The following is a 19,182-nucleotide window of genomic DNA, read 5'->3' as shown; positions in this document are numbered from 1 at the left end:
AGTTGCTAGAGCAGATATACCTCTCTTTACAAGTTGGTGAGTTCCGCCTAAATTTACTTCTAATTTAATGATTGAGTAGCTGGTTTTCCTTCATATCTATCTGCCATTCAAACAATCGCAATGGTGAAGCTGAGATCAAAGCACAGCCTCTTTTAACCTCCTTCATTACTGACCCTTACCCTGAAAGGCTGCAATGGCTTTCAAAAGTATTGTGATTACTTTCTTAATCTTGAAACTTGTTTTGCCTTTTTCAGTGGAAAGAGAGAAGCCAAAAGGCAGCCAGAGATGCGTGTGCTCTGGAAGTGGCGTATTATTTTATGTCAAAGGCTCAAGTTCAAGTATTACAAGAAAGTTAGAAGCACATTTACAATTAGTAATAGCTATTTTATAGCAGTTACAATCAGTTAGTTCTAGGAAATAAACCCACGTGTAATTCCTACACCTCTACTGATTTCCTGCTCTAGAAAAAATGGGCAAAATGCAAAGTATAAACTCTTTGCACTGCTGCCTACCGCAACAGGCTGTTAGTCATTACAGAGTGGGCTCTTAAATTATTCAGAATTTCTGTATGTTTTGTTGGTTTTTTTGTGCTTATAGAAGAGAATGTACCAGTTTGGAGAACAAGTAGTACTTTTTCATGCTACTTTGAGGATGAAACTCAAATAATGAATATTTACTCTATATTCTGTATATTCTAAATGCTAAAGCTGAGCTTACAGAAGAACATCTGAACCTAATTTAGATGTGTCAATAGCCATGTAATATCCTCCTCCCCCTCTTCAGCTAATTAATACTAATTCAAAAGACTGAATTATCAGCCTAGAGAAAGGGCACCTATCTTTGGAACTGTTTATAATTCATCATGTCTTCAAAACTGAATAAGAAAATAATAAATGTAGGATTAATTGAATAATTAACAGCAGCTGCCACATTCTGTCTCTCCTTTCCAATCTAGAAGATGGACTGATTTGTAATACAGAGCTGGAACAAAGCTGGTTTGTGCTGTTTGCTTGCAAGATGTGAAGTAGACAGAAGCACCATTGCAAAAACCCCTTGCCCGGAATTGCAATTGCTTATTAAGTATTGGTGATTTTGTGCTTGTCAGCTAAGATACCATTTAGAAAGAAAAGATTTATTTGCTAAAGGCTTCAGAATACTCAGCACTAGACCGACAAGAAAATGGAGTACCTATCCATCATGTTACTGTTAATGTCACCTCCTTTTCCATAAAAATAGAAAAGCATCAAGAAGTAACACTTGAGAACTAGCATTAAAGGGCATTACTTAAAGGTCTTGAAGTAAAAGTTACCTCCTCTTTCCCTTTCAGATACCCAGAAGAGCTGAAAACCTATGCGAAATGACCTGCTATGTGCTACTGCTCAAAACTTTCCACTGCTGTTGGAAAGCAGCAGCTGACAAATTCAGCTGTCCCCATCAACCTGTCACTGCGAGGCACGTGAATTAATTTTCCCAGATCTAGCTAATTCAGGGCTTGTTTTTCACATAAGTGCATAAAGGGAATTGGATAACTTGAAATCTGACTAGTATCAGTGTCAATACGCTTGAGGGAGCTCCCACCTTCCAAGGAACTAGAGTTTTAGCTAATAATTCTAAGTTTGCAAATGTAGTAAGTTATATGCCAATATCCCCTAATAATTCCCTCAGAAAAGGCTGAACTAGAAAGTCTCAGAGTTGTTGGAGTTAAACTTCCTAACAATATTATGTTACAGATGGAAAACCTTTTGTCTCTTCTTAAAAAGCAATTTTTTCCAAAGAAATCAACAAAATACTCTCCTCCCTGTTCTTGCAAGACTTCCCACATCTGACTTCAGACAATTTTGACCTTTTCAGGATATGTAATAACTTCTTCAAAATGCACCACAGTAAGTCAGTGGATTGACATCCTTACAAAGAGTGAAAGCTAAAAACAGAAGAATTTTTAACATTAGTTCTGAATACCAAGACTGTTGCCTTTTTTCTCCTGACAAACATATGAATAGAAGTTTCACAATTAGGTGTATATAAGGAAAAAAAAAAGTGAAAAAAAAAATCTGCATCTTTTGTGCCTAAATATCAGAGCCAGGAAGAATGTTTAGATATTTAAAAAGCCTACAGCTGTTTTAAGAAAGAGAGGAGAAAGGGCTAAGTTTGGCTTATTTCCAGCCAAAATGAGAGCAGGTAAATGAAACTATGTCAAAATTTGTGTTTACCTGCCACCTTGTATCATTGTTTCCACATGGGGAAAAGAAGAGAGAGGGATGACAGTTTTCAAAACCAGAAACACCCAGAAGACATGACTTCATAGATTTTCTGATGGGCTCAAACACAACTACGTGGCTACGTGGCATTGGATGGTGGAGGCTTCTGCTCTGCAACGTCAGGCTTGGCTTACTGCAACAAAAACTTCACCTGGCACACTCAGATTTTACTGACAGCTTTAAATAACGTGAAGTACAACTTCAAGTATCTCAGACCAGAATATCTGAAACACTCTAAATTGTACTTTTCAGTGAAAACTGTTATCAGCGCAACATATCAGCTCACAACGTCAAAGCACAAGGAACAAATGTTGCACCCATTTAATTCAAGTTTGTATTTTATGTTTATTTGCACAACACAAATCATTAAGCAAACATTCTATTTCCGTTTCCACGGCAGACTTTTAAGTAGTATTTTCAGTTGCTTTGGCTTCTCTGTTACTGGTACCATCTCAATACCAGTCCTACTCTCTAGTGTTTGTCCTTCACACACCAGCATGGATTATACCTTAGTGTCATGTATTTAGCCATCATAACCAATCAGAACAAATAGTGTGTTTTGTACAGAATATTTAATGCAAAATGGAAGCTTGAGGACTTTTTACAGCCTTGCTGGGGTGTGAAATGGTGTGCCCTTAAAAAAAACACGTTAAAGTAACTGTCTTCTGGACAAATAGTGAAACTGTGTTCTGTATGCAGATATCACCACCAGGTAATGACTATAAGATCACTTTTTTTCTAGGAAACACCAAATAAAAATACAAGCAATATAATGCAACGTAAGCTGTTGTCAGCTACCTATTCTAAATCATACCTGTGAAAATACAAATGGGCTCACTGTGAATATTTAAAGAGTAAAGTGCTTTTAACATTGAGCAAGTGAACACATCTAGTGTCGTACCACAAGCAAATATATATCCATTTTGGACAAAAGAGTCTCCATGCAATTAGTCAGCAGCAATGCCCTGCATTCATTTGTAATATTAAACTAGTATATATTACTTCAGTCATATGGCGTTTAAAGTCGGGATACAGTGTGTACAAAACTCAACCAATACTCCACATTAGCATACATTTTGAGCATTGCTACAGCAAAGTGTTTGGTTTTTTTTTTTCTTTACCTTGTAAGAAGCCAGACTTTTGGTGGTGTAAATGCAGCGCACACTGAAGATAGCACTGAACCAATATGAGAGCTCATTATGCAGCTGACAGGAATGGGAAGAAGAAAAAATCAAAAGCGAATTTAATTGCTTTATGCACTGTGCTCCTCCAGTCATGCTCTATTTTCACATGCCTCCCTGCAGGTAAGAGTTTAGACATGCAATTCAAGCAAGTGATTGCTTTCAGTTCAAAGACAGGCCATTTACTGCCAAGGCGACCCTCCAGAATTGTGCTGAATTCAATTATACTTCCTTGCCTCAAGTTCAACAACACTTTTTTAAACTCATTGCTTGCCTTCAGCACAATATCTTTGGTTATATCATCCTCCTCTATAGACTTGGTTCCATTTTTGCTACTGAAAGGCATGCCCACAGTTATTTCAAATTTGTACCGATCAAACATTTTCATGTGGCAGTTATGCTTTGTCAAATACTTGAGACGACACAATTCTTCCTCCTCCAGTGTAACATTTTTGGGGTCACAAAGAGGGTAGGTTTCACCATACAAGCATCTCATCCAGTCGCCAATAAAAAGTGGAAGCATATTTATTGCCGATTCTGCACTATTGTCGATTTCTGTCACGCGCACGTATTTGAACCGCCCAGTCCATGTCACTCTGTGTCCTTCCAGGTGACTACACAAAATCTGAGTACGTGCCATGTTAGTCTCCTTCCACGACCGGGGTCCGCAGAGGAAAGCATACTGATTCCACGTCAAGGTCGAGTTGTAAACTTTCATCCCCTCTGACCGATACACATAGAACCAGCAGAACAACACTACAGCTGTAATCCACACCAGAATGAGTTTCACAATTGAGCTTCGAGTGAGGGATTTAACCATTTCAACTACAGAGAAGTTAACTTTCGTCCACCATCGGAAGACCAAGGGAACAGCACACAAAACCAGAGTCACTACAATTTTCATGAGCTCCAGAGACACAAACCACTTGACGAAATGGATAAGACACATCAGCGCGATGCCTACGCCTAGCACTGGGAGCGCAAAGAGAAACAGAAAATAACCGATGGATGCACGAACGAGCCCGATGCCAGAGGACTCCCGTAGAATGACCACAGAGAGTTCACACCACATAAAGCAGACCAGATATGGGACCAGGTAGCAATAGGTGCCTTTAAAATTCCGTAGTTGTGCCATTCTAAAGAAAAGATAGAACAAGTACAAAAACAGAAGGCACGGGATACTTACATTTATCACAAAGAAGTGGCCTACAGGAACAGTGAAGAAGGTTTTACCTAAGAATTTCAGGTAACCAAAATTCCCAGGCAATACCTGCAATAGGGATAAGCAACCTGCTGCTATCTCAGTCATTAACGCTCTTCGTGTGTAAGGTTCTGCACACGTGCTTAAACTCATGTAACTTGTCACTGTGAAGAAAACCGACACGGTAGCTAACTCTGAGCATGGTATACAGTCTTTGCTTGCTATAGGGAAGGAAAAAATCACAAAGAATACCGAGAGTAAAAAATAAATGTATGGCTCTAAGTGATTCCATCCAAAGTTTACCTCGGCTTGCTCAACATCTAGGTTTGGTTCAAAACGAAGCAGTAAGTCAGTCAGAGCGCGGAAGTTTTCCCAAGCCTTACTGTCCTGAAACACCTTCAGTGTGCAAATCACCATAGAAATGAAGGACAAATAGAATATGACTAATGGAATAATGAAGGCAAAAAAATCAATTGTCAGATTACTGATGATGAAGAAAAAGATGAGAGCATTGATATGGTGTGTTGGAACAATGGTAGACAACCAATGCATTCCTGCCTTTGATGCAATATCTATAAGGTATTCTTTAATTTCCATAATGGCATGAAGCGGATATTTTATAACCTGGAAAGAGAGAAAGAAGCATTTTATTTATGGGCAGTTTCGTATCTTTACATCACAGATATTCTTAGCTGAAACAGTAGCAGTCAGTTGTCTAACCTCAGCTGACATGAAAAGATTTATATTTCAGGCAAATGTTGCCAATAAAATGAGATTACTTTGTCTGAGATTATTAGCTCTATTTTGATTAATGCAGTCAGATGAAGCTCAGAGGCGATTTTGATTTCGGGAAAGATGTATTTCATTACCTTTGACACATATAATTAAATGGCTTCCTAGTCAAATATTCTCCTGTAATTTCATACTGAAGATAAACTACATGGCTGCAGTCCTGTAGTATCTTAAGTCATTACTTGAGCTGCAAGTACTGTAGCTTTAAAGCACTTAACTCTGCCACTGTTCTGCAAGGATTACACTATACATTCTGATATGCATATACACTACGGGAAGCAGTGCATATGATTCATAGACACTTACAGGAAGTCTTTACAGCTGTGGTTTATCTCTAAAACAATTCTTCCTAAGCACTGAGGGATGCAGCTGTCAAAATCTGGTTTGTAAGCAGCAGAAATATCTTTAACTATAATTACTACACGTTTAGGAATTCTTTTAACTCCACAACAGTAAGTGTACAGGGTCTTAAAATTCTACCTATCTTACGTGGCATTTTCCAACACAGTCACCAGACAGAGGAACTGCCAGGTCCAATCCTCTCCCCATGACCAACCACACACTTTACACAGGATCAATAAAAAGGTACAAGATTTTTCAAACATATATTCAAATATTGCATCTGCACTTTAGATGCTGCAAACAATCCTTGCCCCATAAAAGATAGTTTTTATGTTTTCCCAGAACTTATGCTTTTATATTAATTAGTTCAAGGGAAAGGCCAAGAATGCTGCAGCGAAGATCTACGCGTTGTGATAAACTGGGGCAACACACACAATGACTTGGGCATAAGCTTATTTATTAGGAAAGGTATCTCTGTTCTTCTTTGTAAATCATCTCTTTCAGAATATTAGTTATTCAAAAGATTGGAAAGAGATACCTCACTCCTACCCCTTTTTTTCCCCACCCCAACATATGATAATGAACAACAAAATGACAACTACAAAAAAACTCTCACGTCAGCAACTAGAAACAGGATTGAATGCATGCACCTTAATTTTCCCTTCTCCTTTCACTACCTAGAGAAATGTCAGTACAGAAAACCACTAACAGTAAGTTCTTGAATTCCTTCATAACAGAGCCTTTTCACACCTCAAGGCTATGGATAATTTTTCCCACCTGCTTGCTCCTGTTTAAATAAGATATGAAGCATATAATAACATCTATAATAAAAATATGGCCGCTGCGATAGGGACATTTATATCTTCACTGAGATGTAATGAAGGTAGATTGCCCTCTTCCAGGGAAAACCATTATCCCTTTTTCTTAAATATATGAATCATATATATATATATATATATGTTTACAGTTTCATATATATGAAGTCAAGTCCAAAAAGAAATTATAGCAACAATTCTTGTACTGACCTATACAGACTAAATGTCAGCTTTGAGAGCCAAGTGCAAGTCACCTCTGTCTTGTCCGAAACGCGCAAGTTAAGAACCCTTCAACACAACCTGTTTGGTATTGCCTTTTTACCTTCAGTCGCAGGGGTAACTCTTCAGGAGTCTTTCCTGCCAATTCATCATCTTCCTCTTCCTGCATGATCAGGTTAGATGGGATGATTCCCTTCGCGTACTTCTTGGTAATTTCAACAAAGTCATCCAAAGCAATAAATTTTTTAGCTAAAAGATAAAATGAAGACTTTGAGTAAATAGCATCACTACAACACTGTATTGATTATGAGTTGGAATATTAATTTTCTTTCCTCGTATTAAAGATGATCCGCTCTGGGCTTCAAAAACTGAACTACCAATAACACGGGCTTACCTTACAACTTGTTCCGAGATCTGTGCTGAAAACAACAAGCTGCTTGTGCCAGCAATCTGTGACTACTCTAAATCTTGTCAGACCAGTAAGTAAGTTTATTATACCCATAAGTAGGAGAACAGAGTGAGTGGATGTAGCTTCTGTGCAAGTATTCCAAGGGAAAAAAGACTACTGGATTAGGTCACACAGTTTTATGTCATAAGCTATTGTATCTTTGGTAACTTCTCGAAAGAAATCTTTAACAGCCACATTGAAAAGAAAGAACTCTACAGGACTAGTAACAAATTATCTGTACATTATTAACTGAAAAAATGACTTCTGATTTGGCATTAACGGTCATTTTTCTGAGTTCAGAAGTTACAGATGTGTAATTATGGGAAATGCCCAATTATTCCTATCTACAAGACTAAGTATAGATTATGTATAGTATATTCATTTAATATGCTACATGGCTATACAAAGGGCCTCCCCCAAACTATATCAAGTATGGTCTAAAACAAATAGCCAGCAACAAAATATACTTTGCTCAGCTGTACACTGAGACCACATTCATCACTCTGCCCTGGAAGATCCTTATCCACTCCTGTGAGTAGAAGGGAGGCAAGAGGTTACTTCTGAAAACTCCAGGGATGCTGCAAGACAAAGGATGATTTATACATGCCTTCAAACTCTTTTCATAGCCAGTTCCTTACATTAGCATGGATTAGCTAGTTTGTATGGCAGACAAGCTTGATGTCATTTGTAAAGGAGGATAATTAACAGCAACTTTTTTCCATATGCTAAAGCAAATGACATTGCGGTAGATATGAAAGACTTTTGAATGACAAAAATCTGTAACACGCCTCCTACACAGTAAGTTTAGCTAGTCAGCTGATACAAAGACATGAAAGCTGGCCTGCTTAGTACTGGTTTAAGATTTTAAAGAGACAGAAAACTGAACTGCTTCACTAAATTTAAAATCACAATATTAGTGGGTTTGAGCCTATTAAGCTTTTCATTTTACAAAAATGCTACATTTCTATAAGTTGTATATAAATATATCAGTATTTAGTATTGAAAACACTGTAGATACAGAACAAAATTAAGTATTTGTGTCAAGATATCTGCTACAGAAAGAGAGGTGTTAAAAGAGTTCAACAGAAAAACAGCAGCTTACAATCCATCTTTAATCTCACAACATGGATGCTGCCTTTTGCTTGTGTTTTCCTTATTTTTTTTTTTTCCCCACACTGCATGAACTCATATGTCCCTCAATACACCATCCGGCATGCCTCCCAAGAAACAAGAAAGGATTTTTTTTTTTTTGCTAACTATTCTTATCATTCACAGACTGTAGAGTGACATCACTTGCACAAAGAAATTGGTGAGACTCCCTAGCTGTCTTTGGTGGGGTTTACATCAAGCCTAATACCAAATACGTCATCTAAAATTATTATCCTGTTGGGACAAAATATAGAGTGGTAAGATAGTCTTTTTGACATGGAATCAGCAAGCAGACATGGTTAGAACCCGACAAAAATTCCTTCATGACACTTTTACAGGACCATGGGACAACCTGAGAGGGCAGGAGTTATCAACTTACTATGTATAGATGGCCTATCAAATGTAATAACATGCATACTCTCAGGCATGCAACAACTGTCCATTGACAGTGTCAGCTCTAATCTTCTGTTTATGCCTCCATTAAGGGTACCCCAGATCACGTATCTGCAAACACGTATCTGGCTTAAAAATTATCTTCCAAGTATCGTCAATGTATTAAAACTGAAGGAAGAATCTCCTGTTGGCAAGATAAATGGAGAAACTCAGTGGATCAGAGAAGTAAATGCTGGAGAGTAACAGCTGTCTTGTTCATCCATGAAAAGATAAAAGCTCTCTAGAGAAGAGGTAACAGCTTAACTCCTACTTTAAGTGTTTGATGAAAACTTTTCCTTTTTAAATGTTATTAGATTTTGTCACCCAAGTGTCTCTTAAATTGATATAAAAAGCGTATGTTGTAGATTCTACTTTATTATTCATAGATTTTTTCTTCAATTTAGTTATGACAAATTCCCCTGCCTCCCCCATCCACCGTAGAAAAAGAAAAATATGAACATCAATTTCTGCCTACGCTTACATGTAGGTTCATTTACTCTCCTGTTATTTTATCTGCCATTTAAGCCTTAAAAAAAATATATATATACATATAAAAAATTACCAGTTCCTTTTCTGACACTCTTTGAATTACTAAAGAATCCAGAACAAAGTGACTTTGTACTCACACTCTATCAGGACGTGCCAGTTCAACTAAGGGATTGAAAGAACACGAGTGTCGTCCACTAAGCACCACTGCACCACAGCTCCAATGAACCCAGATACATCTGTGTTACACTACGATGACTGGACAATGAAACACAACAGCCCTATCCTTGAAAGACTATTTCTAACTTTCCCGAAGTGGCAAACAAGCCACAAGAACAGCTGACCTACTCTCACAAAAGTTTTGATAGGACCAGAAGCTTGGTCTCCAAAATACTATTTCTCCTGTCACCTACTCCCTCACTCATATACACAGGCACGTGTCCCTCCTCTCTTTTACTTCTGTGAAAATTAACGTAAAACTGAAACATTCTGCTCTTCTTAGCAATGTTATTTTCAGAAGTCACCTGCATAACGAACACAATCCTTGAAGGTAAAGGCCAAAATGACCTAATGAAAAGTAAATCTAATCTTTCAAGGAGTTTAAACCTGCAAACCCACAGATATGGCTCACTAATCCTCATATAATGCTTTAGTCACATGTATTCTCAACTATAGATGCATTAGTAAGTAGCATGCTTTGCGACATTTAAAAGTGCTCTTCAAGAACTATTTCATATGACCTACTGCATTTGAAGAAAATGAGATTTTCCCAGCAATGATTAATCAAACCTTGTGTTCGATAATGTTCTTGGAAAAACTACACTCGCTGCATTATTTATAATGAATTTTCTTAATTTAACAATTTCATTTTCCTCCTAAAGGCCCATCAGCATTGCAGCATTTCTTAGGTATGCAGGGCTAGGGAGAACTTTATTTCAAGTCCAACCTTACAAAACTCACAGATTTGGTCTACATGTCTGACCTTGTGTGTGTTGAGTGGTTTAATTCTCCTCACTACATGAACTAAGCTGCCTCTCAGTTATGAAAGGAATATCTTTGTGCATCTTTCCTATATCAATTCTTGAACAAATAGGAAGAGACAAACATTAATTACAAGTGAATGGCAAACAGAAGCAAGGCAAATAGAATGAGAGAACTGTCTGCATTAAACGGTTGCATAATTAATTACCTTATTGTAATCAGAATGCTTACTACAGCTTAGAACTAAAAAAATTATTGAAAACGCAAAATTTCTTTTGCTGAATAGACCTGTAAGTGCTGAAAGGGCAAGAATATAAAAATAACAAGTGACATGCAAACTGCCCTTAGTATACTAATCACTGACAAGTTGACTGTAACGGTGATGTGTTCTGTAAGTTCACATGCAGAGCGATCGTTTGCCTTGCACATGTAATGAATTGACACGATCAGTTTATAGCAATCCAAACTTGCTACACATTCTTACTCTGGCAGCACAAAATTGTTTAGCAAAACAAAATAGAAACTAAAATCATAGTCAACGATTGAAAGAAGCAGCATGCACTCACATTCACTGCTCACTAATCGCTCCAGCATTCTTCTCTGCTTCTGCACCGACTTTGGGACTGGGCCAGGTTGCTTCTCACCATCTGGTTCAATGACAAAGTTTATGGAAAGTCAAAGCAGTCAATTAAAATGATCAAACAGTAACTGGAATGTTCTTCAAGCTGCAGTATCTGGAGAATGGTATTTCCTCAAAGTCAGGAAGAGACACACATATAAACAGGTAACAAGTGGCTATATAGCTTTCGATATTCCAATTACTACACTAGAAAAGGGAACAGCATTGGTATAGCTAACCTATACTGTCTTAATGGCAGAGTAAACCAAATGTCTTGAAGACTGAGTTTGTAATTGAAATATCTAGTAAGCTATCAGGATGACTGTTAAGAAAAAAATAAAAATTAACAAAAAAAAAAATCAAACACAGCAAAGCCATAAAAGATTTATTTTCCAAGGACAGTGAGTGTCAAATGAAGATATTTTTAATATTTGCTTACTTGTAAGAGTGCTTAACTGAATCACAAGCTACAGCAAGATTTGGCAGGCTTTTATGAACTACCTTTATTGGTCCAGAGAGCACAGTTATTAAAAGAGAGTTAGAGTCGTTAACGCTGTTACTTTTTCTTAAGTACATCATACATTGACTTTTATCTTACGCCTGATTGTTTATAAAGCCCTGTAGGTTTCTAGCTGTATGCTGCCTCTAAGTTTGTATTTTATCAATACCGTAAATCAGTTCACAAACAAACCTTCATTGTCAACTTGCCCAACATTTTCCAGTAGTTCAGAAACTGCTAATTGCTTCTTCTTTTTTGGGTTTAATTTCCAATACATGACTAAGGCAGCTTTCCTCACAGCTCTCTCCAAGTCAGTCTCAGAAGATAATTTTTTCACTTCTTGCTCATTTTCAGAAGTGATGCCTCAAGAAAAGAAAAATACATTAGATACTATTATCCCACACCCATGCAGAAATGACAGATTTCCCCACAATTTATTTTTCTCAGTTTAGTCTGAAACTTTTCAAGTTTCATTCACATCTTGACCATCTAAGTTACTCAAATGCCTTTCTGTGCCCATTGCTTATCAAAATCTAATCACATTGCTTAAGTTTAAACTGTACAAGACACGCATTATCCTTATGTCTTGCTTCAACTTTTGAAGTACAGCAGTTCAGACAAGAGGTGGTGCGGATACGTACAGATGACATGTAAAAGGCAGCAATTATTTAAATGAAGGTTTTTACTTTGGGGTTTTGGTTTTTGTATTTTTTTTCTCCTTTAAATCAGAGTTCAGATAGTTGGCAGACGAGAGGAGACCATTCCAAGCGTGGGAAGTAGCACGAAGGAAGATGTGAATCAAAGTGGGAGAAGACAGCGAAAAAGACCAATTAGGAGAGAGGTTGGAGAGGGGAGAAAGAATGAAACAACAGCAGATATGTAGGTGGTGTGCGGTTATATATGACCTTCACGGTCAAAGAAAAGAAGCTTCAATGAAAGGTGGGGAGGGGAAGAATGAGCATGAATTCCATGAAGGAATTCAAGCACATAATTAATATAAACTCTTTCATGAGCAGTATCAGTAATTATTGCTGTTTAAATTACCTATTTGAACATGTCAGCAACTACTGACATGATTTTTGCCATGAATATTCCCATCATATTTTAACCCCCCTTTTCAGTGTCAAAATGAATATAGTATTATTTCAGGTAAATTAGGAAATGCAAGCAAAAAGTCTCAGAGAACCCATACCTCTTCTGTCTGCCAGGCATCTACGCAACAGTTTGACAGCTTCTCTTCGGCCTTGCTTAGCAGCAAGGATGAACCAGTCAACCGCACTACAATTGTTAAGTTCTTCATCCTCCTCTTCTGCTAATCTTAAGAAGTGTTTCCCCACCTACAATAAGCAGGGAACAGGATTCCTTCAATAACTGCAATATACTCTCTCTCCCCTCCCTCTCCCTGGAACTCAGCTAGAATAAATTCTCTCTGAAGAAAAGGTCAAAACATTTGCTCCTAGCACTAAAGAACATAGCTGTAAGTCAATCTTCTGCAGAGCAAGATCAGTTTCCAGATCTGGAAGCAAGAAAGAATTGCAACATGTTTGGCCAGGTCAATGAATTAGTTGCCATTGGTCTTTGAGCATCTATCAGGATTAGGTAAATCACCTGGTATTAAAAGTAGTATAGAAAGTGGTCTTTTCTTGGATTATTTTCCTCCTATAACAATGGTCAGACAACACTGTTAGTTTTATTTTTAAACCAAAAAAAAAATTAAGTGTAATAACCAGGTGCCCATGACATTCAGAAATTCAGATGAAGTTATTGGCAAAGGGCCTTGACACAGAAGGAAGCTTCAGCAGTGAAATCCCTGACTCAGAGCACTTTAACCACTGAAGGTCAGTGCAGACTCATGATTAATTAGTGAATAGAATAAAACTAACACTGCTTAAGCATCAATCAATTTAAGTAATGTAGTCTGTAAAAATCCGACTATTTAGGATTACAGAAATTATGGGGCAATTAACGATATTGTTGTTTTACAGATAAAACACCACCTTTTCTCTTCCTCCTATAAAATTGAAATACATGGTAATAAACTGGTAAATATATTCATGCAATAGCATGAAACACTTTTGCTTATCATACCACAAGGCAACAAAACATTAAATGGCAGAAAGTGGCCAAAACTACTGGATATTCCACACGCATGAAAAATCTGGGAAATGGTTTTGCCTGGCTCACTGCAATCCCTCTCTCCCTACTGTTACTTCAGTTACATTCTAGGGGTAATTCATGCAAAACCTTAAGAGTATAGCTCCATAAGTCCACAGTATTATCTGCTGCAAAAACTCTGTTTGACTGTTTCTCCAAAACTTTGTCTTTGGTATTAACTGTAAAGGTGACTGAAGAAATACCTTTGAAAGATTAATAATTCACATTATTCCCACGCAGACTAAACACTCTGACCTCACTTAAAAAAATACATCTTTTTCTCCCATTAGAGGTAAGGCCTCCAGCTTTGCAAGTGGATTCATACATCTAAGTGGGTGCTCCAACAGCTTCTACACAGACAGTAACTGGGTAGACATCAGTGTGATTAAACCCATAGCACATACCGTGAAGCGATCCAAAACCATACAGAAATAATAAAAAGTTGGACTAAGTAATACAAAAGCCAGCACTAAACAATGATTATGAAGTTATGCCAGAGTTCAATGAGCAGTGCACAGATACACTGGCAGAACAAGATCAGAGTATATGAGATGCGGGGGGTGGAATTTAAATGTTTCAGCCTTAACAATGCAATTGCCTGGTAATTTATCAGACAACTGCAGATGTTCCTCCAGCTATTTATTTCAGAAAGAAATTGTTTGAAAATGTTACGTGGTCAATAACATCCACTGACAAGAACAGCTGTTTCTTGAGTATGTTTATCTTTATAGCCATTGAAGATTTTTAACAAATCTTCAAGAGTAGTAGCACTTAATGATGCAGCTCTTCTAAGTTTATAAGGATCTCTTGGACATAGAAACTTGTATTGCAACATAACCTAGCAGATTTTGGAAACAGTCATACTGCACAAGGCTATTGCACAAGCAAAACAATACTGTAACACTTGTTTTACAATAGAAGTGTTTTTTGGCTTGCCTGTGGGGCTTTTTGGTATTGTTTGGCGTTTGTTTATTTTGTTGTTTTGTGGGGGTTTTTTTTTGGGGGGGGTGTGTTAGTGGGGTTTTTTTGGGTTTTTTTTTTTTCGTTTTTTGAAGTTCAGCATTAAGATTTAATCATCTATGCCCTCCAAAAATCACCCACAGAAAACACCTCCAGAACGTCAGCAATCAGAAAATATTTTTCCTTTATTTTGATTATAAAATTACAAGCTTTTTTGTGTATGTTAAAAGTTTTAGTAGCAAAACCCCCCACCTCCAAGTCCCACAACAAACATCAAGGCTTTCCATGGAATACACTGGAAGGTCTACCAGCTCGCTCTGAGCAAGCCTGGTGCGACACCCACCTTTCACTGTCATAGCGAAGCTCCTACATGGAACCACCTGAAGATGGCTGCAAAGCTCTGGCCCATAGCAATCAAAGGAGGAAGAATTGATGGGAAAAGATGTTAACCTCAGATTTGTTATTTAATCAATCAGGGATTCTCTCTTTCCCCATGAGCTAAAACTGTGTAATGAAGTCATAGCTGGTAACAGCTTAACACAGATCTTTATACTGTACTTCTCCAAAGCTTGCTCTCACCTGTGGACTTTGCCAACCGAGGCAGTTATCTGAAGCAGTCCCCTTGCAGAGATCCTCCCGTTAAAGACACAGAGCTGCCTTTTCTCCATTACAGAATTCCAGCTGTGGGTGTCTCATTTACATAATTGCTGTACAGTTATTTCTCAATAAAGAAACTACATAAAGCTACAGTAATACAGGTTGACAGCTGCTCAGAGTGCATTTATTTCCATAGTCATTGTAGGGTTATTTTTGAATAAACTCATAGTAATAACTACAAGCCAGTGAACCGAATGATTTCTTGTGTTTGACTTCGTAACTATTAGCGAACAGCACAACAGTGCTGCCTCAGCTTCTCATTTGTACTCCTACAAAGGTAAGAAAATAGATTTTTCTAACTGATGCTAAAGGGACATATTCAACAACAGAGAACAAACTTTTTTTTTTTTTTTTTTTAGTTTTAAAACCAAAGTTAATTCCGTCTCCAGAAGTCACAAGAAATCTGATTGCATAGAAAAGAAACAACTCTGTTTGGGGTTCCTTTTCAGGCAGTCAATTCATCCTGAGTGAATACTGAAGCAAAATTGTAGGCTGGAGCTCTTTACAACAAGAATCCTATTACTGTGTGGGAATAGAAAGTGTACACAGTTAAAGAGGTAAAGGAAGGGAGTGAAGGTGGAAAGAATTGAGAAGGATAAAAAAAATTATTATTTATGTACAAACATATACACACATCACAGGCTAAGATATTTTTTTACTCAACTGGAAGTTATATGCTGAAAGAATATTTATGGTGTTTGCTTTCTTTTGTGTGGAGGAATAGAGCCAAAATGTGGATTTTACAGCAGCTATCCTCTCAAGCCTAAAGCTTCATCCTCTGCAAAGTCACCGGCTGTTTCAAAGGTGAGGAATTTGTTACTGTCTCGCATTACAACTCCAAGGACAGCCTGCCCCTCAAACAAGTTCAGATGGAGTGGGGACTGAGCCTAGCATTGTCATATTTTTTACCAGCTTTAAAAAGATTTCTTTCCCACCTTCACCTTTTATTTGCAAAAAGAACCGTAGTGCTCCTTGAGGAGAAAACCAAACCATCAATGAGCATGTTGGAGACCGTTAACTACTCCCTTTTGCCATCAAAGCTGAAGCTGAGAGAGAACGCTTAAGTAAAACACTAACCAAGTTAAACACAAATTAAAATTCTTCTAAACAATTTTAAGCTATTTATACCGGACCAATACACCAGACAATGGAATGCAGTGGAAAAATGGTACATTTTTTCTAAAACCAAAGGGACATCCCTAAAATGTTAACACGTGCAGGGACAGAACTGTCATTATTAATTCAATTATATCTGCCATTACACAACTAAACATAGCTAATTTCAGTAAACAAGGAGGGGCTTCTTTTCTAAAAGGTGAAGAAATGGTGTAAGAGCAAAATACGAACCAACCTTTGTTCCTGCTAAAGCACCTCAATGGCAGTTTCTTCCATAGAGTCCAGCCTAAGAGTCCTGCTATCTTTGTATATAGTGCGGTGCTGAACCAACAGCCTTTAATAGTCCCTGTCTGCACATCTCAACAAGTAACTCTTTGGCACATGCTTTTAAAAAGAAGCAAAAGCAATTCTGTACCTTCTCCATGCTCTCAGCCTACCCCCCCCCTCCATTTTCATATGCGTCCTAAAGGCTTACTCAAGAGTTGGACCTGAAACCAGTAACGCTCCCAAGCAAGCAGCATTTTTCAAGGCGGAGAAACCATCTGGCATCACCTTTCTTTGAATAGTTTAAGATCAAAACAGATACAGTTCAACTAGTGAAGAGATAATAGTTCTACAGCAGTCAGTGCTATTTTTGGAATTAAGTGCAAACAAGACTGGACAAACGGCATATAAAATTACCTCAGTTTGTGCTTTTGGTTCTCCAGCTTTGGCCCTCTCAAGCAGCTCCTCAAAGAGTCCTTCAGGTTCTTCCTTCATGCCCTCTATAAATTAATTGATAAAGAAAATTGGTTACTAGCAAAATTTGAAAGTATTTTATAAATCATTGCTATATGTGGTTAAAGAATTATAGGATTATATCTAAAAAAATCCAATACAAGTGTTTTGCAAGAACAGTGGAAACCAACTCATTTCAATATTTACGCTCCATCTCAGTGTTGTACTTCAGCATATTTACCATTACTTGTTATTTGGTACCTGCCACAGGATGACGCACACAGTTTACAGTTTCTCGTTTACTTCCAAAGGATTCATTTCTCAACAGAAGAGTATTCATTACAATAAATATGAGCATATGTAAAACATGCAGTATGGATCAGCTTTTGTACTGTGACTATTATTGTTAGCACTTGAGTTTTTCACCTGGCAGCCTCTTTATTTAGTGGTGAAGTCTTTAAAAGAGTTTTGAAAAATTAACCAGCCTTTAAAACATGTCCAGTATATTTGAAAGCTCAGCTCCTCCGCCTCTAGAGTACACAGAAACAACGATCACACCATTATAAACCTATTTTGTGTCCAGCTCTGCATTTGCACCTCATTTTTCTCCTTTTCTATCTACTGTACACATCCAAACAATTTTTTCCTTTAAAAGCATCATATTGCTCCACCAGTCAATCATTCAAAAAAAAAAAAAAAAAAATCTTGAGAGCTTTATCTGACATCTAGTGTTTGTAAACAACATCATGCTATGTGCTACTTTATGAATGAAGAATAAGTTTAATGAAAAAGCTGACAAAGGCCAGAAGTGCTACTTTTTATGAGATGACTTCTCATAAATTAGCTTTGAAGAATTTTAAAGAAAAAAATAAATCAATACAACTTGTACGCTTTAGGTTAGGTAAGTGTAAGGGACAACAGACCACTGATTCAGAATAACAGCTTTTCTAGCCAACCTAAACTTGTCGATCCAAACTCAACATTAATTGCCAAAGCTCCACCTGTACGAACCATGCCACCCCAGAAGGTCACCGAACACACCGTGACACTCAGTAGCTACGTACTGAGGGCACAGGCAGCAAGAGAAAGTACGGTCAGGAACCAGTTTCCAAACATAGGAAACCGACTGCGAGAAGCTTTCTGGCATCCGCTCAAAGTTACAGATTTCAGCCTCTCCCTAATTTGGGCAGCAATAACGCGAGAAGCGGGTACGCAGCCCCGCTAGCTGAGGTGCCGTTCTGCATCAGCTCTTTTCCCAGAGGTAGGAAGAAAGAAGAAATAAACCCGATTCCAAATAATTTCCCGAAGAACGGGGCTAGTTACATTCTTCAACATTGCTGGTACTGGGGCTATTACCAAACAAGAACAGTCTACAAGCCAACACCTTCATTAAAATGGATGTATTTTAACAAGAGCAAACCATGAAGTAAGTTTTCTACTTCTCCATGCCACAGTTTTGTCTGCCAAGCTCCAGCTGGAAAAATACTAATGCCAGATTATAACATGTTGTCTGGCTAAACAAGGCACATAATGAAAAATAATTTTCATTTAGTACTCGGTCTTTTCAGAAAGCTGTAAAAATATTATTGTAAAATAGACAAACGGCATCCAAGCAAAATTAACCACTTAATCTCCTTGCTCTGATATATAACCAACAGGATTGAACTCTAAACAAGCCAGAAGTCTGTTTTCCAGATGGCACCACTCACACCAACAGACATCACTCAGGAGTTCTCTGCTTACAATAAACAAGAAGTTACAAGAAGGAGCACATTGTTTGAAAGAAACATAATATTCATCCATCTACCCCACCCAAATGAAAAGCATTGGGCAAGGCAGTACTTTTCTGTTTCGTCCTGTGCTTTCACATTCATTAACTTATTTTGCATCAAAATTGCTGCAGCAACAGTCTTGGCTATGGATTTTTTTCTGTTCAGGGTTTTCTATGTGTTGAGAAGAGACCACCGCAAATATTTCGGTGATACTTCGGACAAACAAATACAGGAGGCACCATTCAGAAGTCGGTGTTTGATAATTCAGTGGAATTTACACACACACAAAAAGCAAAGCTACAGAAAGCAGTTTGCTAAACTGATATAAGCCCTTGCAAGAAGAGCGATTCTCTGGCAGTTTATACAGGCAAAGCGGCTTCCTTT

The 19,182-nt window shown here is 37.7% G+C and overlaps 1 protein-coding gene across 2 annotated transcripts in view; it reads right to left on the bottom strand.

Moving 5' to 3' along the window:
• Positions 1–2,578: 2,578 nt before the first annotated feature.
• Positions 2,579–19,182, bottom strand: part of WFS1 (wolframin ER transmembrane glycoprotein) — a 36,063-nt gene continuing 19,459 nt past the window's right edge. For both annotated transcript variants that reach the window (XM_075752517.1, XM_075752518.1), the window contains exons 3-8: positions 16,991–17,073; positions 12,615–12,759; positions 11,615–11,785; positions 10,871–10,951; positions 6,912–7,057; positions 2,579–5,264 (exon numbers count right to left, since the gene is read on the bottom strand). In XM_075752517.1, coding sequence (XP_075608632.1) covers positions 3,456–5,264; positions 6,912–7,057; positions 10,871–10,951; positions 11,615–11,785; positions 12,615–12,759; positions 16,991–17,073 — 2,435 coding nt within the window. In that variant the 3' untranslated portion in view covers positions 2,579–3,455. The remainder of the gene's footprint in view (positions 5,265–6,911; positions 7,058–10,870; positions 10,952–11,614; positions 11,786–12,614; positions 12,760–16,990; positions 17,074–19,182) is intronic.

This window comes from Balearica regulorum, chromosome 4 (genome assembly GCF_011004875.1).
Source record: "Balearica regulorum gibbericeps isolate bBalReg1 chromosome 4, bBalReg1.pri, whole genome shotgun sequence".
Taxonomy (NCBI): domain Eukaryota; kingdom Metazoa; phylum Chordata; class Aves; order Gruiformes; family Gruidae; genus Balearica; species Balearica regulorum.
This window is presented reverse-complemented; position numbering and strand designations above follow the sequence as displayed.